The sequence below is a fragment of the Urocitellus parryii genome, chromosome 9, assembly GCF_045843805.1.
Source record: "Urocitellus parryii isolate mUroPar1 chromosome 9, mUroPar1.hap1, whole genome shotgun sequence".
Lineage (NCBI taxonomy): Eukaryota > Metazoa > Chordata > Mammalia > Rodentia > Sciuridae > Urocitellus > Urocitellus parryii.
Window position 1 is genome coordinate 32,096,661 of NC_135539.1, and position 27,883 is coordinate 32,124,543.

At 40.7% G+C, this 27,883-nt stretch overlaps 1 protein-coding gene, 1 non-coding gene and 1 pseudogene across 2 annotated transcripts; all 3 read right to left on the bottom strand.

Annotated features, from left to right (window-relative positions):
- Nucleotides 1-991: 991 nt before the first annotated feature.
- LOC144256967 (uncharacterized) lies at nt 992-12,253 on the bottom strand. Its single transcript, XM_077802900.1, has 4 exons — nt 12,171-12,253; nt 11,195-11,280; nt 8,903-9,029; nt 992-2,205 (listed from the first exon to the last, which is right to left on the bottom strand). Exons 1-4 carry the CDS (start codon nt 12,202-12,204, stop codon nt 992-994), a joined length of 1,461 nt encoding a protein of 486 aa, XP_077659026.1. The 5' UTR covers nt 12,205-12,253.
- A 3,114-nt stretch (nt 12,254-15,367) lies between these two features.
- On the bottom strand, nt 15,368-15,563 carry LOC113193529 (translation machinery-associated protein 7 pseudogene; annotated as a pseudogene).
- Nucleotides 15,564-22,079: 6,516 nt separating this feature from the next.
- Nucleotides 22,080-22,151, bottom strand: Trnaw-cca (transfer RNA tryptophan (anticodon CCA)). The gene has a single exon. It is a non-coding gene; the product is annotated as a tRNA-Trp (tRNA).
- Nucleotides 22,152-27,883: the final 5,732 nt, after the last annotated feature.

A 27,883-nucleotide genomic window follows, 5' to 3' on the forward strand; every position in this document is an offset into this window, starting at 1 on the left:
TGGAAATCAGGTATCTTTTAAAATTTCTCATGCAATTTCACTTTTCCAAATTTTTGTAAGGATTTTTCAATCTGCTTTTTTTTTGGAGGTTGGGGGGGGGGTACCAGGAATTGAACTCAGGAGTGCTCAACCACTGAGCCACATCCCCAGCATTTACTTTTTTTTTTTTTTTTGGTACTGGGGCACTCTACACCTAAGCTACTTTCCAGCCTTTTTATTTTGACACAAGGCTTGCTAAGTTGCTGAGGCTGGCCTTGAACTCATGGTCTTCCTTCCTGAGGTTAGGAAGGCTAGGTTAACAAATGCCTGGCATGCCCCACAATTTTAATGGGAAGTATCTTCAGCTTTTCACAACTTCATGTGTCCCCTGCCTCAGCAAAACCAACAATCCTCCAACTGTACCAAAAATACCTTGGCCTTGTTGCCACCTAATCACTGTCCTCTTTCTAGGTAATGGCATTTATCTCATGCTCAGATGTTCCATTTTCTAATGTCTGTGTGTGTGTGTGTGTGTGTGTGTGTGTGTATGTGGTGCCAGGTATTGAACCCAGGACCTTGTACATGCAAGGCAAGATTCTACCAACTGAGCTATATCCCCAGCTCCTCTAATACTGTTCTTTAAAAGGATCATAGATATTCACATTTACTCCTTCTTGGTCTTTTCCATACATAGCAACATTTCAAGGAAGAGGGCTAGTGACTATGCAACACAGCCCTTGTTTGTTTTCTTTGTTTTTTGTTTGTTTGTTTGTTTTTGTATTTTGTTCGTTTGTGGTACTGAGGATTGAACCCAACAGCACTCTACCACTAAGCTACAACTCTATCCCTTTTTAAAATTTTGACTCAGGGTCTCTTGCTAAATTTCTGAGGCTCACCCCAAATTCGTGGTCCTCCTGCCTCAGCCTCCAGAGAAGCCTCATTATGTTTTTTAATATTTTAAACAAATCTATACAATCAGGAGAAAATGAATGTTTTGTGAATTTAGTACATTCTATCCATCATGAATTTTTTTATGTTGATGGAAGGCTGAACGGACACTGAAGGTTTTCTCACATTTCTTACATTTGTAGGACTTTTCTCCTGTGTGAATTTTCTGGTGTTGAATAAGAGATGAACTCTGGCTGAAGGCTTTCTCACAATTGTTGCATTTATATGGTTTCTCTCCAGTGTGTGTTCTCAGGTGCTTTGTAAGGGATGAGCTCTGGCTGAAGGCTTTCTCACATTCTTGACATTTGTAAGGTCTCTCTCCAGTATGAATTCTCTGATGTCTCACAAGAGCTGACCGGTCACTGAAAGCTTTCCCACACTTGATACATTTGTAAGGTTTCTCCCCAGTGTGTGTTCCTTGGTGTTGAATGAGAGCTGAGCAATAACTAAATGCTTTTCCACATTCACTACATTCATATGGCTTTTCCCCCGTATGAGTTCTCTGATGTTGAATAAGACCTGACCGGTCACTGAAGGCTTTCCCACACTCTTTACAGTCATAGGGTTTTTCTCCAGTATGAACCCTTTGATGTTTAATGAGGGAAGAAGTGTCATTGAAAGCTTTTCCACATTCCTTACACTTGTAGGGTTTCTCGCCAGTGTGTATTCTGTGGTGCTGAATGAGGTATGTGCTTTGGTTGAAGGCCTTCCCACACTCATTGCACTCATAGGGCTTTTCTCCAGTGTGAATGATGTGATGTTGAATAAGGGCAGACCGGTGACTGAAGGCTTTCCCACATTCACTGCACTCATAAGGCTTCTCTCCAGTGTGAGTCCTCTGGTGCTGAATAAGTGATGAGCTCCGGCTAAAGGCCTTTCCACACTCACTACACTCAAAGGGCTTCTCTCCAGTATGAATCCTCTGATGTAAGACAAAGGCTGAGCAGTAGCTGAAGCACTTCCCACATACACTGCATTCCCATCGCTTTTTCGCCCTGTAAACTTTCTGATGTTTAATTGGGTTGGAGCTCTCCCCAATTTCATGATAATGCTCTGCAGTTTTTCTCTTACGTTTGATTATGACTGGCCTTAAATCTTTCTTCAGATTTCCTGGATGCCTTTCTAATGAGTGTTCACATTCCCAGGCTTCTAACAATGTGGAGCCCCAGGAATCATCCTTTTCAAGTCTTTCTATTACCAGTTCCCTTTCAGGTGATTCCTCTTCATAAACTTCCTGCTTTGAAAAAAACTCTTTAGTTTCAGGCATAGATTCAGAATCTGAAATAAATAAAAATAAAAAATGTGTGTGATTTCTGTGTTGAGGAAACAAAAACTGCTAAGGCAAAATTAAAACGATGCCTATAAAAACATATATGTATATCAGGTACATGTATAAATGTGTAGCAAGGAATCCCACTACCATGTATAATTATAATGCACCAATAAAAAATATGGGGGAAAAACATATTTGAATGACTAATAAAAGGCATTATACTAATAAAAGGTCAGACGATGAGGATGCTGTATCTAATAGAATAGAAAACTGTACACAGAAACCAGGGAAGAGGATGAACAGAGGAATGAGAATAAATGCTAACATAAAAGAACTGAGGAAGGATGGAAAGATTACAACACAGATTGAGACTTGAAGGTTTTTAAAAATAAATCACTCAAAATGATACTACCTGAAGACTAGCACATGTGGCTTTTTATATAGCTCTCTTCAGCCCTCCCCACCTGGTGTGTGTGTGTGTGTGTGTGTGTGTGTGTATTGATATTTTGCTCTGTTATCAGGCTGGTCTTGAACTTTCGGGCTCAACTAATCCTCCAGTCTCAGCCTCCTCAGTAGCTAGGACTACAGACATGTGCCACTGTGGCTCTCAAGTCCTTTTATTTTTTTTAATATTTATTTTTTAGTTGCAGTTGGACACAATATCTCTATTTTGTTTATTTATTTTTATGTGGTGCTGAGGATCGAATGTAGGGCCTCACACATGCTACATGAGCACTCTACCGCTGGGCCACAACCCCAGCCCTCTCAAGTCCCTTTATAAAGACACAGAATTTTTGTTTGTTTTCTATCTGTTTTACATATGATTTTGAGTCTCCTTCTCCTCCCTCCCTCCCTTCCTTCCTTTCCTTCCTTTTGTCACAGCCAAACTTCTCAAGCAGATTCTGCACCTTCCTTTCATCACAAGCTTGCTCCTGTGCTTGCTGCATTCTGGCTTCTCTCCCGACCACTCAGTTGAAAGTTCTCTCACTGAAGTCACTAACCATTTCTACCGTGCATAAATCCAGAGGATCCTTTTCAGTCCTGTGTAGTGTGGTATCTAGGCAGCACTTGACACTGGGGCCAAGCCCTCCTCTCCTGACTCTCTCTCCTGACATTCTTGATTCTATGCTGCTACAGTCTGGATCTGGAATATCTCTCAGAGGCCAAAGGGTTAAAGGCTTGGTTCCCCATCTTGGCACTATTAGGGGGATGGAAACTCTAAGAGGTGAGGCTTACTGTTAGGTTTTAGGTCACTGTGTATGTACCTTCAAAGGTGCTGTGGGACTCTAGTCTCTTTCTCTCTCAACTTTTGCATCCCAGTCATGAGGTGAACAGTTCTGCTCAGCCACATGCTACCTGTCATGAGGCACTGTGTAACCACAAGCCCAAAAGCTATCGGGCCAACTGACCGTGGACTGTAACCTCCAAAACTGTGAATCAAAATAAATCTTTTTTATTTATAAATGTATTATCTCAGGTATGTGTTACAGTAATGGAATGCTGACTAACACAGCATAAATGCTCTCCAGGGTTTTCTCCTAAACTTTTTTTTTTTCAGTACTGGACATTAAACCCAAGGCAGCTTTATCCATGAGCCACACCCCTAGCTCTTTTTCTTTTTGATTTTGAGACAGGGTCTCACTAAATTGCTGTGGCTGGTCTTGAACTTGAGATTCTCTTACTTCGGCCTCCTGCAGCCACTGCATCCAGCCTTCCTAATCTCTGCTACTTCTTTGGAACTTTTCCTGGTGTTTCTTTTTCTTAAATGTTAATAATTCTTAGCAATCAGTCTCAGTTCCCTTCTTCTTGCCCCTCTGCCTACTTTCTCTACTTTAAAGACCTATCTATGCCATGGTTTTAATAACCTGCTATAGACCAATGATTCCAAATCCATTTTTCCAGAATTAATTACCACATTAATTCTCTCTCTCCCACATCCATATATTCAACTATCTATATTATGTATGCATTTGAAAATCTCAAGTTTAATGTTACCTGTACCACAAACTTAAAATTACTTATACCTTGATTCATCTCCTCTCTCAACTTTATACATTTATAAATATATACATTCCACTATATATTTCCCCATCTAAGGAAATAACAATGCCATCATTCTTGTTAACAAAAAGATTTTAATATAAGAATATAAACTTTGCCACCAAAAGGCAAGTTATGTTAGGGAAGGAATAACACCTCTCTTGTTCACTGATATTACCCAGGGCCTATTACAGTGCTGGTAGAGAGAAAGCATGCATTAATAGGTCATATGAAGTAGACACAAATAATATAAGTAATGAAGCAACTCTGGAGGGCAATTCTTAAGATTCTTTTATCCCATTATGAAAACATACCTGATATTTCAGGCAAATATATTCTTAAAGTTGTCATAAGTTTCAGAAATTGACAATATCAGAATAAATGAAATTCAACATATAATATGAACTTAAATTTAGATTAAACACTCTCATGGTATTTGTTATGGTTTGGATGTGAGGTGTCCCCCAAAAGCTCATGTGTGAAACAATGCAAGAAAGTTCAAAGAAGAAATGACAGTCATGAAAGCCTTAACCCAATTAGTAAATTAATCGCATGATGGGATTAATTGAGTGAACACTGAAGGCAAGTGGGGTGTGGCTGAAGGAGGTGGGCATTGGAGGCATAGCTTTGGGGTATATATTTCTATCTGGCAAGTGGAATGTCTGTCTGTCTGTCTCTCTCTCTCTCTTTTTCTCTGCTTTCTGATCATCATGTGAGCTGTTTTCCTCCACTACGCTCTTTCACCATGATGTTGTGCCTCACCTAGAGCCCCAAGGAATGGAGCCTGCTACCTGTGGATTGAGACCTCTGAAACTCTGAGCCCCCAAATAAACTTTTCCTCCTCTATAGTTGTTCTAGTTGGGTCCTTTCATCACAGTATCAAAAAAACTGACTAAAACACTATTCATTATGTGTAAGCTGCTATCCAGTGTGTGTGTGTGTGTGTGTGTGTGTGTGTGTGTGTGTGTATGTGTGTGTGTATGTGTGTGGTGATGGGGATCAAAATAGGACCTTGCACACACTAAGCAAGACTCTACCACAGAGCTACACCCCCAGCCCCATAAGTTGCTATTCTGCTATTCTAAAGGGTTAAATATACAAATACAAAACCATGAAGTTGTTGAAGCTGAAAGTCAGAGAACTGAGAATCCCACTGGATTCTTCCCTACATCCTACCAATCACAAAATATAAATCACCAAGTTTTATGGATCATACCTCCCAAAGCTCTCTCAGATCCATTATGAACTCTCCCTCCCCATAATTGTCACCCCAATTCAGCCACCATCCTCTCTCACCTACACTAATGCAACAGCCTCAATTTCAACTCTGGAATGAAACTGATCACACCAAATTATGTATACATATGAGTATGGATCAGCTTGCAACCATGGATCAGCTTTCAACCATGCTCTATGCACCACTTCTCAACACTACTCAAGATTGAGTGCACCATAGTTAGAGTAATCAACAGATAAAAATGAATGATTACCCAGAGAGTAGAACTGTGAGAGATTGAAAATTACTATGATTGTTACATAAAGTGGTGGACAACATGCATGAACAGTTGGGGAATTTTGGCAGAGATATGGAAAGTATAAGAAAAAGTAAAATGGAAATAACAGAAATAAAGAAACATGGTAACAGAGATGAACAATGTCTTTCTAACTATGTACTTGACATAGTTAAGAAAAAGAATAAACTTGCAAATAGGTCAACAGAAATCACCAAACTCAATACAAAGAAGAAAAAAGAGTGACAAACAAACTAGCAAATCAGAACAGAGCACCTAAAAACTGTGGGACAAAACCAAATACTCTAACATACACGTACCTAAAATCCTAGAAAGAGATGAGACAAGGAGAATTGGAAGAAACAGTATCTGATGAGTTAGCAACTGAGAAATTTACTAAACTAATGAAAGACATCAAATTGAAGATGCAAGGAAGCTCAAAGAATCCCTTGTAGGTTGAAAACACACACACACAGAAACACACACCCCTACCCAGATGATCACATTCAAACCACTGAAAACCAAAGATAAAGAACAAGTCTTAAATTCAACTATAGAGCCAGGCATGGTGATGCACACCTGTAATCTTAGCAATTTGGGAGGATGAGGCAGAAGGATCACAATTTCAATGCCAGCCTCAGCAACTTAGTGAGGCCCTAAGCAACTTAGATCTTGTCTCAAAATAAAAAAATAAAGAGGGCTAGGGATGTAGCTCAGTAGTTAAGCACCCCTGGGGGTCAATACCTAGGACCAATTTTTTAAAATGGGAGCAGGGAGGTACTGGGGTTGTAGCTCAGAGCCTAGCATGTGTGAGGCCCTGGGTTTAATCCCCAGCACCACATAAAAAAACTAAATAAACAAAATAATGTTACTGTGTCCATCTACAACTAAAAATATTTTTTAATCCCTCTATTTAAAAAAAAAGACAGAAATTTTCCAACAAAGCAAATGCCAGGCTCAGATGGCTTTACTGGACCAAGCATTTAGAGTTATAGCTAACCGAAGTTTGCCTTACAAAAAGTCACAAAGACCGTTCTTAAAAGTTTTCTTGTAGAGTTTTTATATTTATTAAATATGGCAGGAGGTATGGATTGAAGGGTTTTTTTTAATATTTATTTTAGTTTGAGGTGGACACAATATCTTTATTTTATTTTTATGTGGTGTTGAGGATCAAACTCAGCACCCTGCGGATGCCAGGCAAGCATGCTACCGCTTGAGCCACATCCCCAGCCCATGAAGGTTTGTTGTTTATTTTTATTTTCTTTCTTTCCTTCCATCCTTCCTTCTCTTTCTTTCTTTCTTTCTTACAAATCGATATCCAGCTGAACAACTGGAAAGAAGAGTCTCCTTCTTTCCCAAACCCTGGTTCTCCTTCCTCTACTCAACACTTGATCTTCCTATTTATTTACTGTTTTTTAAATGGAAACTTTATATATAAATATATATGAAATTCACTATGGTATACATATATATTTTTTTAAATATTCTTAAGTTTTAGGTGAACACAATATCTTTATTTTACATTTATATGGTGCTGAGGATTGAACCCAGTGCCTCATGCATGCTAGGCAAGCACTCTACCATTGCACCACAACCCCAGCCCGTATATGCATGTATGGCTTGGTCAAAATGAACCCCACTATTATGCATAACTACAATGCACTAATAAAAAATTTTTTTTAAAAAAAGCATAAAAAAGAGGCTGGGGATACAGCTCAGTTGGTAGAGTGCTTGCTTCACATGCACAAGGCCCTGGGTTCAATCCCCAGCACCAAAAAATAAAAAACATAAAAAAATACACTCTCCTTTCTCCACTAAATTACTTTTGAACTTTTGCCAGAAATTGACTATATATATATATATATATATATATATATATATATATATATATGTGTATGTCTATTTCTGGAATATTTTGTTCCATTATTTATATATATGTTTTCATCAGTATCATACCATTATGATTATTGTAGCTTTACAAGTCTTTTCTGTGTGTGTGTGTGTGTGTGTGTGTGTGTGTGTTGTGTGTGTGGTGCTGGGAATTGAACCCAGGGCTTTGTACATAAGAGGCAAGCACTCTACCAACTGAGCTATATCCCCAGCCCTATAAGTCTTAATATCAATATAATAAAGCTGTCCTTTTTCAGTTTCACTAGAAAGAACTTTTACTTTTCAAAAGAGAAAACTTTGGGGCTGGAGTTATGGCACAGTGGTAGAGCGCTTGCCTCACACATATGAGGCTCTGGGTTTGATCCTCAGCACCATATAAAAATAAATAAATAAAGGTATTATATCCATCCACAACTAAAAATATTAAAGACAGAGAGAGAGAGAGAGAGAGAGAGAGAGAGAGAGAGAGAGAGAGAGAAGCCCAGAATGGTCAGAGATCCCCTAGAGGATGAGGGGGTCTTTGAATCTTGTGCAAAACTATGGCATTTTATATTCTGTTAATTATTGAGGAAGCTTTCAGTCGTGGTCTGAATGTTTGCATCCCCCCAAAATTCATGTATTGAAATCTTTTTTTTTTAATATTTTAGTTGGACATAATACCTTTCTTCATTTATTTTTATGTGGTGCTGTGGATCGAACCCAGAATCTCATGCATTCTAGGCAAGCGCTCTACTGCTGAGCCACAACTCCAGCCCCATGTACTGAAATCTTAACCCCCACATTGATAGTATTCCAAAGTGGGGATTTTGGTAGATGATTATATAATGAGAAAACAGCCCTCAGGAATACAATTAAAAGGCCTTATAAAAAAAGGCCCTAGTGGTTGGGGTTGTGGCTCATCGGTAGAATGCTTGCCTTGCACCTGTGAGGCACTGGGTTCAATCCTCAGCACCACATAAAAATAAATAAACAAAATAAATGTATTGTTTCCATCTTCAACAGGAAAAAAAAAAAAAGGCCCCAGAAAGACCCTTCTGCTATATGAACAATGAAAAGGTACCATCTATGAACCAGAAAGTGGGTCCAAATACCAGACATGCTAGCACCTTGATCCCGGAATTCCTAGCCTCCAGAAACATAGAAGTAAACTTTTGTTGTTTATAAGCCACCCAGTTTATCCTATTTTGTTATAGCAGCTCAAATTGGCTGAGATACTGGTGTCCTAAAAAGCAGTTTGCAACACAAAATTATATTTCCTTACCCCAAAATACTAGGCTTCCATAATTATCCACCTTCATATCCATGCCCATGTACCTGTGGGCAGAATTCAGCTCTTCCAGCTCTTCATGCGTGAAGTCCATTTCCTCATCTTTGACTGTCATCAATTCCTGGAAGATCAAGCACATTAAATCAGGGGTTGTTAATCCTGAGGGGAGGAAATAATCTAAAAGAGAAAATCCTTTTCAATCTGAAGGTTAAACCTTTACCTTAATGGAATTTCATCAAATTACTAAATATTAGTCTGTTAAGAAACATAATAATAAAAACCTAAGATTTATAAAAATTTACTTACTTGGACTAAGTCCTTTGCACTATCTCATAAGAACAATCATATAATACAATATTAAGTACTATTATTAATATCATCTACAGATGTTAGAGTCAGATCTGAGATTTGGACCAGGCAATAATGACTCCAAAGCTATACTCCTAATTATAGTCTTCTGCCTCTTATATTTTACTAAATGATCTAATGTAAATTAAACATTGAATGATAACCCAATGTTAATCACTGTTGTTGATGAGATAAGGCTCAAATATGTAACTTACACTGATCCCAAGTATATTCTGAGATTTTAAAGAAATTCAAGTTGATATTTTGAATGTATGTAGATAGTAGTGCTATTCTATCAGGAAGGCCTCTTTTTGCTCTGGATTTTGGGTCATGACTTTTAGATTTATTCAGTTATACTTTGGTAGTTAAACTTTCTCTGAATGAGTGAATTTACTAACTTAAGTTGAAAATTATCTACTGTTCCAAGGTAAGATTCATATTCTTCTTTTTGGTGGCAGGGAGGTACTAGAGATTGAACTCAGGGGCACTCAACCACTGAGCTACATCCTCATCCTATTTTGTATTTCGTTTAGAGATAGGGTCTCACTGAGTTGCTTAGTGCCTCACTTTTGCCCAGGCTGGCTTTGAACTTGTGATTCTCCTGCCTCAGCCTTCTGAGCTGCTGAGATTACAGGCCTGCACCACTGAGCCTGGCTAAGATTCAAATTCTATGTATGCTGATAGTCATACATGTACTTTATTAACCAGACTTACCTGCAGAATTCTTTCTGGAAAAGTCACTCAACAGATTAGACTGGGGCTGGGCTGTAGCTCAGTGGTAGAGCACTTGCCTAGCACATGTGAGGCCCTGGGGTCAATCCTCAACACCACATAAAAACAAATAAGTAGAATAAAGGTATTATGAAAAAAAATTCTTTAAAAAATAGATTATACTGGCTAGAGGAACAGAATTGAGAACGAGACATATCTCAATTCTGACCCACTATTTGATGGTTCTGAGCAAGTTACAATGAGTCTCAGTTTCTTCATCTGTAAGTATTTTCCCTAACTCTCCCAATTACTTATTTTTAAAAATTTTAGTAATATTTGAAAAATGGCTCTAAATTTTGAGTTCTCAGGGCTCAATCCTGAAGCATCTTTTCTTCTCCACCTATTTTCATGTACCTATAAATAATATATTTTTCCTATCTTTAAAGAACAAATGATCATGAGGCACTAAGCAACTCAGGGAGATCCTGTCTCTAAATAGAATTCAAAATAGGACTGGGGATGTGGCTCAGAGGTCAAGTGCCCCTGAGTTCAACCCTCCGTATCAAAAACTCTCACAAATGATCAAACACCACTTTAGTCTTCAATTATCACCCCAACTCTTTTCATTTAAAGTAGAACTCTCTAAAATAGTTGTATATCGTCTGTGGCTCTAATATCTCTCCATTATTTTTTTAACTCATTCCCATGCTATCATTCCATGAAATTGCCATTCGCAGTCACCAGTAATCTTCCTATCTTTAAATCCAATTCCCAGGCCTTGTCTTTCTTGATTGAGAAGCAGCATTTAACACAGCTGATTTAACACTCCTTCCTCCTTACAACACTCTCTTCAATTGGTGACCGGGATGCCATACTTTCCCTCCACCTCAGTGGTCACATCTTCTCAGTCTCCTTTGCTGCTTCCCTCCATCTTTCTGACCTCTAAGTGTTGGATAGCTAAGCAGTCAGTCATGATATCTTGCCTCTTTTCTTTCTATACTCATTCTCTTAATGATCACAGTTTCATAGTTTTAAATATGGTCCATATAGATCACTCAAATTCAAACCTCCAACCTGAGCTCTCCCCAGAGCTTCAAGTTTTTAAGAAAAAATTATTTTTGTGCTATTCTCTAAATAGGATTTCCTTTGATCTCTGAAACATGAAAGAAAGGAACAAGGACACATTGTACCAAGATTTTAGCAAAATGAAATTAAACTCAAATTCACCTGGAACTCAACAGGAAGAAGTTCAACAGTAGGTTCCATTTCTTCTGTGCTCTGTTTTGGGGTTAGAGAAGCATCAGTAGTCATGGCTGGAAGGAACAGCAAACAAACCATGAAGGAGATAACATCCATTTTCCCAAATTCACTAGAAAAAAAGCTAATTATATAATAAGACTATTCTTGTTAACTAAAAATTCTCAGTTTGGGATAGTGTAGGACAACAAAGTGAAAGTCCTTTAATAAAAAAAAAAAAGGTTAAATTTCCCAGGTATGGTGGTGCACACCTGTAATCCCAGAAACTCAGGCGGCTGAGGCAGGAGGATCCCAAGTTCAAGACCAGCCTCAGCAGTGAAACCAGCCAAAAAAAAAAAAAAAAAAAAAGTGGTTGGGGAGGGAACTCAGTGGTTAAGCACCCCAGAGTTCAATCCCCCCCTCACAGTACCCAAACATATCATCTTTTTGGAAGAGCCTATCAGGGGTAGAAAAGTGCTACCTATGCTTTTCATGAATGCAAACACTGGAATATTCTCCCTTCTACAGCTTTTAGAGGGGATGTGGATGAGTCCAGCAGTGCAGAAAGAGGAGGAGGGGACTGGAGAATATGCTACAGGAGCCGATCAATGATTTATTTTGTGCATGTGTGTGTTACTGGGAATTGAACTCAGGGGCTCTCTACCACTGAGCTATGTCCCCAGCCCTTTTCATTTTTTTAAATTTTGAGACAAGGTCTTGCTAAATTACCTACACTCGTCATGAACCTGTGATCTTCCTGCCTCAGCCTCCCAAGAAGCTATGATTACAGATATAGGCACCATGACTAGCCCTACTAATTATTTCTAATTGTGATAATATTTACTCTGGAGCCTTCTCTGACAGATATCTGCTTCTCTTTTCTATCATGTGGGGCCTTCTCATTGCATAAGAGGTAGTTCTCCCACCTCTCACTTTCAACTTCATGTTTTTTTTCCATAGTTCTTACCTGTTGGCTCAACTTCAATGGTAAGATAATCCATGATCAGCTTTTCTTCCTTGTCCTGCTATTTCTTTCTCAGTATATACTGTTTCTGATGAGATGAAAATGGACTTTTCAGCAACACATAACCTGCTTCTTCCTGTAAATCACCCAACTCCGCTGTGAAACTCTACAGAGAGATTTTTGAGGTCAGGTTTGCCTTCCTCTAGAACTCATTCCTGCTCCCTGTGGAACAGAGGGAGATACTCTATTTCCAGTCCCAGTAAATTTGTTCCTATGCATTTAAGTCCTAATGCCTAATACGTACTTCAACTTTGCTTGGAATCTTTATTATTGGAGGAAATTAATCTCCACGGTTGGGAAAACCATCCTCTGGAATATCAAGACAATACCAGGAGGGATCAGGGCAGTGAGCCTCAGTCACACACCTATTTCCAAAACCTTCAGAAATGCCTATGAGAGCTAAGGGTATCGCTCAATGGTGGCGCACCTGCCTAGCACGCTGAAGGCCCTGGGTTCGATTATCCCCAGCATCACAAAAAACAAGAAAGAATTAAAAAAAAAAAAAGCACAAAAATACCTCCTACAAGACTCTAAAGCACAGAAGCAGCAAGAAGGTGGCCTGTCATTATGGTAGCAGTAACTCTATGGCGCTACAGTTGGTTCATCCTTCATATTCACCAACACGAAGCAGTAAATGGGATCCTTATAGTTCAGATTCCTCACTCGCTTTTTAATTTAAGATCCTGATAAGTACAAGCTGGGGACTCCTTGAACATTCAGAGCCAAACGGCTGCTGACAATGGTCCCCCAGTACAGGGAGACCCCAAAACTCTGACAGAGCAAATCACAGAAGGGGGGTGGGCAAGACACAGGCCGCCTAGGTGCACAAGGCCGCCGCTCCGGTCCAAAAGCAGCGACAGGTGCTCGCGGTCCCCCGCGACGCCAGCCTGAGGGCTCCGCCCACCACACGCCGGCTCCCAGAATCCTCCGAGAGCTGACTCCACTTCCCAGAGGCCTTAGCGGCAGCCCCGCCCCAGCGGGCCCCCCAGCTCCTAGCGGAGCCCGGATATTCCCGCGCGCCCGGGATGGAGACCCCGGAGGTGCGCGCCCGGCCCCCACGGTTGGGCGGGAACCTGGGGCGGCCCAGCTTTACCCCGGCTGGAACCTGAAAAGCCTCTGGGGCTACGGCGGGAGCGTTAGAGCCGCGCGCACAAACGGGTGGCACCCCCGAGTTCACTTACCCCCGACCTGCTCCGGGTCCCGCTCTGGCCACGGGGCTGGGTCCTCGTGGGCTGCGCTCTCCCGGACTGCTGAAGGAGCGGACGGAGCCGCCGGCCAGAACCACGGAGCGCAGGGACACAAAAGGCTCGAGCTCGACGCCGCTCCGCCTGGAGTCGCATCTGCGCACTTGGAGGCGACAGCGCCGGGTCGGGGGTCCGGGCGGAAGGACTCCACTTCCCAGAGGGCTTGGGGACACCGGCGCCGGTCCTGGGGGGGGGGGGTTGGCTGCAGAATGAGCGGAGAGAGGAGTGCGGGCCTGTCATTCAGCCTCGGAGCGGAGATAAGGCCCCACCTTATCTCCAGTCTGGGTAGAATGAGAAGCTGTCGCCAAAACAAGCCAAATGATTTTAGTGTGTGTTAGTAACCCGGGGGAGCGGAGACCTATAAAACACGTCCGATATTTCTCCATATTCTGTCTCTGATCCCTAGGGGGATTGAACCCGGGGTCTCGTACATGCTAGGCAAACTCTCTACCACTAAGCTACATGCCCAGCCCTTTTTATTTTTCGAGACAGAGAGTCTTGCTAAACTGCCCAGACTGACCTCAAATTTGTGATCCTCCTCCCTCAGCATAGGTGGGATTACAGACCTGCACCACCGCACGTGGGTCTCCATCCTATCTTATAATAAAGTCCAAATGTCTGTAAACTATGCCAGTGCTGATATATATATATATATATATATATATATATATATATATATAGAGAGAGAGAGAGAGAGAGAGAGAGAGAGAGAGAGAGAGAGAGAAATAGAGCGCATTCTGGCTGTTAAACAGAAAGCACAGGCAGAGTTGAGAAACCATTGTCCTTATTTAAGAAATATTAAAGAAGAAACACGATTAGGAATGAATTCACAGGTAGACGTGAGAAGGAAGTAACTGTGAAGGCTGGCTTTGAAGTGGGTAAGGGTGCACACCAGGAGTTAAGGGATTTTTATATTGGAAGGGCCACTCCCCCAAAGAAGTTAGGGTCATCTCTGGCCAGCGACCGGCGCTGACTAGATAAGATGGTTTCAAAAGAGCTGACTGCAACATTAAGCTAAGAAAACAGCGAGTAAGCACAGGACGCATAAGTAATTTTCATATCAGAGTGGGACTGCTCTGCAACCTCATGGGTCCTCTTCCACTCTGGAAGGCAAGAGAGGGAGAGCACCTGCAATCCTTTTATTTATAGGGTAAAGAAGACAAAGGGTTTTCGTTAGAGTATTCTACACCAAATAAGTCAGGGGTAAGGTTTCAAAGGTGGAGTCTTGCTTCTGATACCTGTGGCCAGCAGATTGATTGACATCTTGGCAAGTCACACCCATCTCAGGTGCTGTGTGGGATCACGGGAAGAGGGAGAGGAGAGGGGCACTTGCATGGCACAGCCCAGTCAGCGTGCAATGCCAGACCTGTCCACTCATATAGCTGCAATGCACATAGCTCACACACACAGCCCATGGATGGCTTTCGACAGTCATCCAGCCTAAAGAACAAATAGAAGAGCTGGGAATGTGGCTCAGTAGGAGTGCCCCTTGTACCAAAAAATAAATAAATACAAAGTGAACATTTAAAATGTTGATACCACTCTTGTCAGACCCCTCCAGTGGCTCCTCGTTGCCCTGGAGCTAACACAGCTGCTTCTGCTGCTTCTTCTTCTTCTTCTTCTTCTTCTTCTTCTTCTTCTCCTTCTCCTTCTCCTTCTCCTTCTCCTTCTCCTTCTCCTCCTCCTCCTCCTCCTCCTCCTCCTCCTCCTCCTCCTCCTCCTCCTCCTCCTTCGTGTGTATTATTATTATTTTACAAAAGTTTATTAAATTTACAACAGACTCCAACACAACACTTCATTCTAGCTATAGGTGGCAAAAGATGCTCCAGCGGGGATCGTGATGTCTAAATAGGAATGGAATCAATGGTCACCATCATTTCAGGCACAAGAATCGGCTTACTTTTTGCCAGATTTCTTAATTCCGCCTGTGGCCAGGGGGCCCTTCCCTGTGGCCTTCGCTTTTAGCTCCTCAAGTTTCTTCTGCTCCTCTTTTTTGTTTCTGTTTGAAAGCCTTATCTTCCTCATCCATCTCCTTGACCTGCTTCTTAGGTTGTTTCAGGGGCTTCTTCTTGCTACCTTCCCAGCCGGACATGGTGCCTGCCGCCCCTACCCCAGACCTTCAACACCGCTTCTTAAGACCATGGTGTTATCCAGCTGTTGCCAATCCTGAATCATTTGTTGCTGTCTCACTGTAATTCTCTATGCTGAGATCACATGGGCTTCTTTTATCTAATACAAGCTGATGTGGTCGAGCATGCCTGTAATCCCAGCAACTCCAGAGGCTGTGGCAAGAGAATCACAAGTTCGAGTCCAGCCTTGACAAAAGTGAGACCCTTTGTCAAAACAAAAAATAAAATACACCAGGTGCAGTGACCCACACCTGTAATCCCAGCAGCTTGGGAGGCTTAGGCGGGAGGCTTAGGCAGGAGGATCACAAGTTCAAAGCCAGCCTTAGCAATTTAGTGAGGGCCTAAGCAACTCAGTGAGACCCTGTCTCTAAATAAAATATTTTAAAACGGGCTGGGGATGAGGCTCAGTGGTGAAGCACCCCTGGATTCAATCCCCAGTACCAGTAAATAAATAAATAAAGCAAGCAGTTGGGAAAACAGCATGGTAATAGAGAGCCCCTGGGTTCAAACCCCAGTAGCAAAATAATAATAATAATACTTACATACATACATACCAGATTTGCTATTCTTTAATACATGTATTTTGTCTACATTGAACATGTCCCTCTAGTCCTCCTTCATAACCACATTTATAACTGTGTGCTGATACAAAAATAAGATAGTATTTGGGACTTTTGACCCCAGAACCTAAAATAATATACTTTCTGGGACTCAAAATACCAAAACTTCAGATTGCTAGTTGAGACATACCTTCCTGTGACTCCACTCTTTGCAAGTATTCACTCCAAAAAGGCAGAAGGTCCTGTCAAATTAAGTCATTTCACTTCATCTTCAGCATTCCAGACCTGTAGGAATGCCACCTTGAAGGGGTTGCTCTTGCAGATTATTTGGACAATTTCTTCCATGGACACAAGGCCTTTGACTCATTACTAACTTTCTGTGCTGGAGTTATTTTCTTTGCCTATTTTGGTTTATAATTTCATATATTCCTTTTTCTTATTTTGCTTTTGTGCACATTGCAATAAACCAATTTATTCAGAATTTATCTTTGCCTCACTTTGATTAAAGTAGTTTTGTCGTGCCAGGCATGGTAGTTCATACCTGTAATTCCATGATCTGTTTTGGAAGCTGAAGCAAGAGAATTGCAAGTTTGAGACCAGCCTGGACAAATTAGCAAGAACCTGTCTCTAAAAATAAAAAGGGCTGGGGAGGGTGTAACTCAGTGGTAGAGTGCCCCTCCGTTCAATCCCCAGTACAGACACACACAAAAAAAAAAGAAGAAGAAAAGAAAAAAAAGTCAGTGTCAGTGAGGCTATAGCTTAGTAGTAGAGCTTTTGCATGCAAGGCTGTTGGGCTCAATCTTCAGTACCACACACACCAAAAAGTTCTAAAAATGCATTTTAAACATAATATGTTGATTAGAATAGAATTGTTATATTTTTTTCCTCAAAAATTTTAAGTCATTACTTATTTACCTTGGTATTCCACTGGAGATCTCAGTTACCATTCTGTATGATGATTCTTCAAATGTGACCTATTCACCTTTCTCAACTTTTTTTTTTTGGGGGGGGTGCTGGGGATTGAACCATGGTCTTGTGCATACAAGGCAAGCACTCTACCAACTGAGCTAAATCCCCAGTCAAATATTTATCTTCTTTCCAGGTATTCTGAAATTGCATAACAATGTAAATGTGAATGTTGCATAAATGAGTATAAAATGTTATTTATTTTTCTGAACATACTATGGATACTTTAAATATGGAAACTGGTTTACTTATATCTGGGAGCTTTTGTTGAATTATTTATTTGGAAATAAATTTTTTCTGTTGGTACTACATCATTAGAGTTGATGAAATTTACTATGAATAAGAACATCTTAATGAAACAAGAGAAAATGTTTATACCTTTTAAGAGTCCAGCCATGAGCAGTCCTGCTTCACAATGTACTTGGTGAAGACTGAAAATTGTGACTTAACCCCATAGACAGTATTACAGCCAGGCTTTAGTCTTTGCTACCTCTGTTTTGCCCCACTTGCCCTCCACTAACCCTGGGCAATTAAGAGGTGAAGAAGTTGTTTGCCATAGGAGGCTGAGATGGCAAAAGAAAACAAAATTCAGCTGAAAACTTTAAAACTAAATTCAGAATAAGTAAATTTCATTGAAATTTATATAGAAAAAGAAAAACCTATGGGGAAAAAAGAAGTTAAGAAAAGCAAAATTTAAAGCAAATTGCAAAAAAGCAGCTGGAGATGTGTCTTAGTGGCATAGTACTTGACTAGCATGTTTGAGGCCCAACATCAGGAAATAATGAAATCAAATATGTTGCATTCCCCCATCCAAAAAAAAAAAAAGTATGTTGCATTTATTATGTGAAGGTGAATGAGCACAGTTCCTAATTTAAGGGGTGAATTTATGCACCATTATGAAGTATCTATATTTCATTAGTACTTAAATAAGGGAATGTTGATAAACTATCACGGTAAACTAGGAAAATAAATGTATATATCAGTTGGATAAAATACAATGTAACCATTAATAATATGTATTATCCACTCATAGATATGTATCCCAGAGAAATGAAAACATGTGTCCACAAAAATATTATACACAAGTGTCCCAAAAGACTACATATTGAATGGTTACATTTATATTAAATGTTCAGAATTGAGAAATTTGTATAGAGTAGGTTTGTGGTTGCCTATGGCTGAAGTGGGGTTAGGGAGGAGGAATGAGCAAAAGGTTTCTTTGGGGAGTTATAAAAATTTTCTGAGGGCTGGACTGTAGCTCAATTATAGAGCATTTGCCTGGCATATGCAAGGCTCTGGGTTCAGTCCTCAGTACTGTGAAAACAAATGTTCTAAAATTTATTGTGATGATAGATGCATAACTCTGAATATACCAAAAGCCATCAATTGTACACTAAAATGAATTGCATCCCTTGTAATTACATCTCAACAGACTTGTAAAAATACACATGTAATTTATAGGCAGTACCTGTCAGTATAGTATTATTTTTTTTAAAGAGAGAGAGAGAGAGAGAGAGAGAGAGAGAGAGAGAGAGAGAGAGAGAATTTTATTTTTAATATTTATTTTTTAGTTCTCGGCGGACACAACATCTTTGTTGGTATGTGGTGCTGAGGATCCAACCCCGGCCGCACGCACGCCAGGCGAGTGCACTACCAGTTGAGCCACATCTCCAGCCCAGTATAGTATTATTGAGGAAATTGTTTTAGGAATATTTTTTAACCAAAGAATAATGTTTAAGGATATATAGATGTAGAAAAATATCAGGGAAGATATACATCACAACATTCTTGATTTTTCTTGAGATTTTTGATTCTGGGTAATTTTGAGCTTTTTCATCATAATTTCCCATGCTGGGAATATTTCTTTTTATTCCCTCCCTTGGAATATTTCTTTATTTTTATTTTTATTTTTTAGTTGTTGATGGACCTTTATTTTTTTATTTATTTATATGTGGTGCTGAGTGATAGACCCAACCTGATCTTTTCTTAAAATTGGGAGCCATTGGGCTGGGATGTGGCTCAATCGGTAGCACGCTCGCCTTGCATGCGTGCAGCCCGGGTTCGATCCTCAGCACCACATGAAAGATGCTGTGTCTGCCAAAAACTTAAATAAATAAATAAATAAATAAATAAATAAATATTTTTTAAAAATGGGAGCCATCTCGTCACAAAGCCATGAAAAGATAATTTCGGTTTTACTATAAATTACTGTAAATTCTGAACCTGCTTGGAATGCCTGCCCATGCCTTGAACTCACCCATGCCTGGCTCACCCATGCCTGGCTCTCTGACCAGATAGCAGCCCTCTCTGAAACTTAGTGATGCCTCACAAATCTTGGCCTTCCCTGGCCAGATACCGACCCTCTCTGAGGCTCTAATGACCTTCATAAATTCTGATGTCAGGGCCAGCAAAAATGTAAACTGCCATTAGTGTTATGCTCCTCAGAGTTTTGTTATCTGTAACCCCCCTTTGTGTAACTTTCTGGGCTATAAAACTGGGCTGTAGGAAAGCTGCGGCTGCTGTCTTGTTCCCATGGTTTTGGGTGGGAGAGGCAGCCCTGCTAGTCGAAATAATAAGCTTGCTTTAATTTGATTTTTAATTGGAGTCAGTGGTCTTTTCTTGCGTCCTGGTCTAACACTGAGAATTGAACCCAGTGCCTCACACATGTGAGGCAAGCACTCTACTACTGAGCCACGACCCCAGCCCTGGAATATTTCTCTTTAAAAACATATTTTACTAATTTAGAAGAAACTTAGCAATTGCCCTCTTAAGAATAGAGTGAATTATGCTGGGCAAGGTGACACAAACCTGTAATCCAGTGAGGCTAAAGCAAGAAGATCACAAGTTCAAGATCAGCCTTCAACAACATATTGAGATCCTCTATCTCAAAATAAGATCAAGGGCTGGGGTTATAGCTCAGTGGTAGGGCACTTTCCTAGCATGAATGAGGCCTTGGGTTTAACCCCAAGTACAACCAAAAGAGGAAGAAAGGAAAAAAAGAAAAAAAAAAAAACTGTTGCAACACATGACTAAACCAGTCAGGGTCATTCCAGGTGAACTGGGCTGGCACAAAATAATCACACAGAGACAGAGAAATATCTTTTTCTTTGGGATCTGTGATAGCTCCTTTGACCCAGCTCCCACAAAGGAGGCAAAGCAGGCAAGACAGAGAAAGACCATGAACCCAGAGCAAGCAAAAGGGATGAAAGGGATGCATACAATGCACATCCTAGACAGAGCTGCATCCTCAGTCCAGTCGACTTTGTGTGTTCAAAATGCTCACAGCTCACACACACAGCCCATGGCTGGTTTGCCACATCTCCACATTCCCATTGCTCAAAGCTAGGGGGCCCTCAGCCCCTATGTGGCTGCTCCTGAATAAAACAGTTAAATAAAGGGTCATGGGCTGGGGTTCAGTGGCAGAGTACTTGCCTAGAATGTGTGAGGCACTGGGTTCAATCCTCAGCACCACAGGTAAATAAATAAAGGTCCATTGACAACTAAAAATATATATTAAATAAATAAATAGTCATCATAAGATTGATTCCTGCTTTGTAGGAAGGGTTAGAAAGAAGAGAATCCCTACTGCCAGGCCCTAAGCAACTTAGCAATTAGGAGACCTTGTCTCAAAATGAAAAATAAAAAGGCCTGGGTTTGTGGCTCAGTGGTAAAGCCCCACAGGTTAAATTTTCAGTACCTCTTGCCCCCAAAATGACAAGAAACTCAGAGGGAATTCCAAACTCTTTGGAAAAGTGGACAACAAATATTGAGCTATCCAACTGAGAGGTGATAAGATTGATATACAAAGAATTTCCTCTTGGGGCTTTTTACAAACAGGAGCACATGCTCCGATCAGAAGGTTGTGCATTCAAGCCACTGGTACATTAAAGCAAGCTGTTCCTCTACCATTTCTAAAGTTTGTTTAATTGGGTTTTTAAAAAACAATACTTAGAAGAAGCTCCACTCCCATCTTTTCTTTAGGTGCTAGGTATGGAATCCAGACTCTTGTGCATGCCAGGCAAGTGTCCTACCACGGAGTTACAGCCCTAGACCAGGACAATCATTTAAACTGAGGAAAGAGCCAGCCCACAGGCTGATGCAGGGGAAGCTCAATCCTGGAAAGCATAGAGCTATCTCTATTTCTGTTAAATGTGTGTTTCTCTTCCCTCTTGGTGCAGGACAGCTGGTTTATATCTGGAACTTATTTGTTTCATAGCCGAATTGGAAGGATGCATTCAACTCCTAAATGTAATGGTAATAAATGCTCTGGTAATTTTCTACTCTTGGGGAGTTCAAGAGCTTTCTTGTATGTATCATTCATTTTTAATCAACTCACAGTATTTTCTCTTTAACCACAATGTTCAGAAGGAACATTGAGGGAACAAACTCAAACAATGAAAAGTGTGTGTGTGTGTGTGTGTGTGTGTGTGTGTGTGTGTAGGGAGGGGCAGAAAGAAGGGAGGGGGGAAGGATGGAGGGAGGGAGAGGGACAGGGGGAGGGAGGGAGAGAGATATTTTGACTTATTCATCAAGGTGATCCAGATATCAACCCAAAGAAACTGTGCCACCATACCCCATATCTGGGTCCTGGGACCCCAAAACTACTTCTGCACTTGAAAGAATTAATTAACCAAGTCTCTTCTCCTGGGTTGTTTTCAGGTCCTGTTTGAAGTCATCTGACTGTCTTCTCTGAAGCCTAGTCCTGATAGGGGTAAATCCTGATAAGGACGTGAACAGAATGACCTAAATTTCAGCTCTTGTGGATTTGTTTTTCCCTCACTTCCTCACCCTTCAGTTCAAGTTTCTGTCCATTGTAAGAGTTGTTCAAAATAAAATTCTTGGGGCTAAAGAAAAGCTAAGGAAGGTCGGCGTTGAGAGCAGCAAGACGTTTATTTCACTCAGAAACAATTTTTAATATAAATCCCAGGGGCTAAAGAAAGGTACCCCCAACTCTGACCCCGACGTGATTTGAACACGCAACCTTCTGATCTGGAGTCAGACGCGCTACCGTTGCGCCACGAGGTCTGGGAAATGTAGTGGATTTGCGTCTTACAAGGATGTTGATTTCAGCAGTCGTCAGGTGCAGTGACCGGGATTTGTGTTTTGCTCTGCCTTTACAATAATTTGGTATTGACTATGAGTTCTTTGTCCCTTTTGTAAGGTCGCAATTCAAAGCGAGTAAATGAAGCCGGCGAGGTCCAAAAGGCACGGGGGCACTCGCGTAAATAATCGTTCTTGTAATTCAGGAAAACTACCTTCCCAGGGCCATAAAGGCTGAGAGCGTCGTTAGGGGAAGGACTGAAAACAATTTTCAATTCCAAGCGCAGCTCGCCAGGGGGGATGCTGGGGGAGGGGCGCGGGTGTCTGTCATCAGGGATCCAAGTTCTCTTCCCCTAGTCCGTCCGCTCACATATTTGCACATGAGTCGCACCTTAGGAGGAAGACTATTTCCTGGTAATCTCAAAGGGCACTTTAAAGTTCCTTCCTTTTATGCTTAAAACAACCACAATCTTTGTAGAAAAAAATAATTAGATTAAAAGAAATTATAAGAGGTATTGAACACCTACAGGCACCAAGGGAGGCTCTGCATATACATCTTGCCACTTCCTGTGATCTCAGGTTAATGGACAGAGGTGGGGAGGGGAGGGCATGGCATTTTCTTTGGCATGTTGAACAGACTGTGGATTACACTGTTTATTTCAGTATCAGCACTTATATGTATGCTTACATTCACATTGTTGTGTAACCAATCTGTACAACTCTTTTCATTTTGCAAAACTGAAACTCAATTCTTGTGTGTGTGTGCATTGTGTGCACGCTCTTGCCCTCGAGTGCTAATGATAGAACTCAGGACCTTACACTTATTCAGCAAGCACTCTACTGCTAAGTCTGAATATAACAAGTTCTCATTCCCTCTTTTCCCAGCCCCTGGCAGCCTTTCTAACCCTGTCTATGAATTCGAATACTCTAGGTGCCTCAGAATCAGAAGAAAAAAAAAAGTTGTCTTTTTGTGACAATATAATGAAGAAATGAATAAATGATAAGATTGTATTTGAAGATGCTGGAAAAATGCAAACAATAGAACAGATCCTTTGTGACATCAGATGCAATAAAAATTGTTTTACTTGGGGATTGGCTTTTCCACCAAGGGGATGGATGTGTTTTCCAATATAATATGGCAAAGAAAGGTACACATCTGTGCAGAACATTTTATTGGTTGATGGGAAGATAATCTTGCCCTTCCCCAATGGGATTAGTGAATTATTAGGCAAAATTATCAAATTAAAGAGGGAGGAATTTGAAAAGAACTTAGAGATCTGTTCTAGATGTTGGGGTTTCAGGGTAAATAATTTCATTAGGAAACGTGAAGGCTGATTTCTGGTGATCAAGTGCTCACAGTTACTACTACCCACTGAACTTTGGCTTATCCAGACTAGTCAGATTAGGAAGAATGTTCCAGCTCTCAATCTATTTACTGGTGAGGCAGACCTCTGATGAATAAGTTATCTCAAATTCGGGGTGGATCAGTTGCCCTGGTAACTCCTGGAGCTGGAGAATTTTAATCCTCTCATCACATCTGTAAAAATCACCTCTCTTTATACTCCTCCTGGTAAAGTTGGGGGTTAGAACTGGTAGTGTAAGGAGATAAGTGATTTGTTCTTTTTTCCAGGTATATAGAATTGGATACATTTTCACCAATTTCCCAGCGAGTGGTTCAACGCTAATGTGCCCACTGGTCCGTAAAATGAGGTGTGAAGTGCTGTGAAGTGTAGTTATCAAGAAAAGTCTAGGGGCCTGGGTGTGTGACTCAGCAAACAGAGCGTTTGCCTAGCATGCGTGGGGTCCTGGGTTCGGTCCCCAGTGCCAAATAAAGACAAAATAATTCAAAGAACATGCAATTGCCTATTGTAGGAAATACCAGCATCTCTGGAAAAACCTGGACTCCCCCACTCCTCTGGTCCATTTGTTAACTAAAAACTTCTCTTTTAGAGATATAATCATACCTGGTGTCCCTTCTGCCCTTGGATCCACCGGGGTGGAGGGGTAAGGTCCTTGCAGCGCCCGCCTCTGGCCTTTGTCTGGGGCCTTCTAGGCTCCGGATGTAGGGATCGTGGGCTGGGGTGGCGTCAGCGTAGTGTCCGAAGAAGGACGTGGGGAGGGGCGGGGACGCAGATGCCACTTGCCACTTTTTCCTGGTATTGTGTGCTCCTGTGAGGTCCCCGGGGCGGAAGTTTCCGCAGCTCCTTGCCCTCCAACCCACTAGAGGAGTCAGTCCCAGGAGGCGGCCGAAGCTAGGACTCGGTGCTGTGGGGTCTCCCCGGTCCCCGAAGTCTTCTGTGTCCCCTCCCCCTTCCCCGCACTTCAGCAGGAGTTGGGATGTGCCACCCCTTTGCTCTCTCCCCTGCCGTATGGAACCTTAGGTCAGACCCCCTGGACCTGATAAAGCCAAGCAAGTAGCCCTGTGAAACTTAGAAGGACTTTCTGAGTGAGCTAGGAAGCGCCCACGTCGTAAAGAGAAAGCCACGTCCCTACACCTGCGGCTGGTGGAAGCCCAGTCCTGAAGGGTGGGAGTGAATAGGCGCTGGCTCATGGGCGAGGTCTTCCTTGAGTTCAAAACGCAGCTCTAAGTACGTGTGACAAACTCCCGGTAAGACCAAATCCTACTCCCAGGCACTGTCAATCTACACGCACTACTGGGAACTAATGAACTTTGAAGACAGAGAGTTCTAGGTCTAGTGAGTGATTGGAGCACAGGTATAAAATGAGAATAATAAAAGTACCAGAGCAGGCAAGAGTGACATAGAACTAACAGTGTGGGCTATGGAGAGAGGAAGGGGGGGAAAAAGGAAGAAGAAGAAAAGAGGAGGAGGAGAAGGAGGAAGAAGAAGAGGAGGAGGAGGATCATTATTATCAGCAGCATCAGCATCAGCATCATCAAGCCATGGCACAAGCCTAAAGCCCCAGCCACTCCTGAGGTGAGGCAGGAGAATGGGGAGTTGAAGGCCAGCCTGGGCAATTTAGTGAGTGCCCCAACCTCCCAGTAAAGAATCCAGCTGAAGGTTTAGGTAAGGAAAATATATTACTGTCGATGTTTGTTGTGGTTTATTAGAGAGCATCAATAAGTCAATAAATAAAAATGAATTCCTTTTCTTCAAATTTTTATTGGTGCATTATAGTTGTACAAACTGATGGAATTTGTTGTTACATATTCATACACTCACATAACAAAACAATATAATTTGACCCATCGCTCCCTGCACCCCACCCCCACCCCTACTTTTTTTGGTAAGGGGGGGAATGTTTGAACCTAGGGGGATACTCAACCACGGAGCCACAACCCCAGCCCTTCTTATTTATTATTTTGAGACAGGGTCTTGATAAATTTCCCTAAGTTGCTGAGGCTGGCTTTGAATTTGTGATTCTCCTGCTTCAGCCTGGGATTACAGACATTTACATCCACACCTGCTAATAATAAATTTTTTCCTCACCCATATTTTTATGGTTGTATATACTGATGGAATTTGTTGTTACATATTGGTACATGCACACAATACATAATAGAACAATATAATTTGACCAACATCACTAATAATGAATTCTTGTTAGATTTTTGTAACCTATCAGACTGGAGGAAGATGAAATCTCAGTGTAGTTTTGATTTGCATTTCCCTAATTGCTAATAATATTGAACATTTTTTTCATATATTTGTTGACCATTGGTATTTCTTCTTTGGAGACATGTCTATTTAGTTCATTTGCCCATTAATTAATTGGATTATTTGGTTTTGGGGTGTTAAATTTTTTTAGTTCTTTATGTATTCTAAATATTAATCCTCTGTCAGAAGAGTAGCTAGCAAAGATTTTCTTCATTCTGTAGATTTTCTTTTTGCATTCCTAATTGTTTCCTTTGCTGTGCAGAAACATTTTTTATTTGATGCCATTCAATTTATTAACTCTTGGCATTATTGCTTGACTTTTAAGGGTCCTATGGAGAAAGTCATTGCCTGTGTCTATATGTTGAAGTGTTGACCCTACATTTTCTTCTAGGAGTTGAATAGTTTCTGGTGTAATTCCTAGGTCTTTGATACATTTTTGGGCTGCTGTTTGTGTAGGGTGAGAGATAAGAATCTAGTCTTATCCTTTTATATATGGATAACCAGTTTCCCCACAACGTGTGTTTAAAAAACACTGTCTTTTGTCCAATGTATGCCTTTGGCTTCTTTGTAAAGGATCAGATGACTTTATCGGTGTGAGTTTGTCTTTGTGTCTTCAATTCTGTACCATTGCTCTATGTGTCTGTTTTTATACTGGTACCATGCAGTTTTTGTTGCTACAGCTCTATAGCATAATTTTTAGTCAGATATTGTGATGTCTCCAGCATTTTTTTTTTTTACTTAGAATTTTTTTCGGCCATTCTGGGTCTTTCATTCTTTCAAATTAATTTTAGAACTGTTTTTTCTATTTCTGTGAAGATTGTCTTTGGTATTTTGATGCAGATATAACTGAATCTGTATATTGCTTTTGGTAGTATGGCCACTTAAACAATATTAATTCTTCCTATCCATGAATATGGGTGGTCTTTCCATTTTGTGTCTTCTTCAATTTCTTCAGTGTTCTATAGTTTTTATGGAATAGATCTTTAACTCCTTGGTTAGTTTTATCTTTAGGCTTTCTTTTTTCTTTTCTTTTCTTTTTTTTTTTTTTTTGAGGCTGTTGTAAACAGGAGTGTTTTTTCTTATTTCTTTCTCAGCAGATTCATCATTGGTATATAGGAAATCTATTGATTTTTGTATGTTGATTTTGTCACTTTGCTAAATTTGTTCATTAGCTCTAGCAGTCTTTAGTGGAGCTTTTTGAATCTTCTAAGTACAGACTTATATCATGTGCCAACAGTGAAAATGTGATTTCTTCCTTTTCTATTTTTATCTATTTTATTTCCATCTCTTACTTCACTGCTGAGGCTAAAACATATAATTCTATATTGAATAGGAGTGGTGACAGTGGACATCCTGTGCCTTTCACATTTTAAAGGAAATGCTTTCAGTTTTTCTCTATTCACTATGATGTTGGCTTTGCCTTGTTCATTTGTAGTCTTCTTTGTTGTTGAAGTAGCTTCCTTCTGTCCCTCGTTTCTTTGGGTTTTTATCATGAATGGTTGTAGAATTCTGTAGAAGACTTACTCTGCATTTGTTGAGATGAGTAAATAATTTTGTCCTTAATTCTATCTATGTGATTAATTGCATTTATTGATTTGCATGTTAGACCATTCTTGCATTCCCAGGATGGAATGTTGTGCAATGTATTCACTAATATTTCATTAAGAATTTGTGCTCCGGAAATAGTGGCACATGCCTGTAATCCCAGTGGGTCAGGAGGCTGAGGCAGGAGGATCGCCAGTTCAAAGCCATGGCAATTTAGTGAGGCCCTAAGAAACTTGGCGAGACCCTGTTTCAAAATAAAACATAGAAAGGGGTGGGGATGTGGCTCAGTGGTTAGCACCATGGGTTCAATCCCTGGTTAAAAAAGAGAGAAAGAAAGAAAGTACATATCCTAGGTTTTAGGCAAAAAAAAAAAAAAAAAAAAAAACAAGACTATATAAACAGCTGAAATATAGACATATAGGGAGCAGCATACAGAGGAGGGAAGTTTTTTTTAAAAAGTGACAAAGAAGCTGCTAGAGTTAATAAATGGATTCAGCAAAGTGGCAGGTTAAAAATCAACACGCATAAATCAAAGGCATTCCTGTATATCAGCAA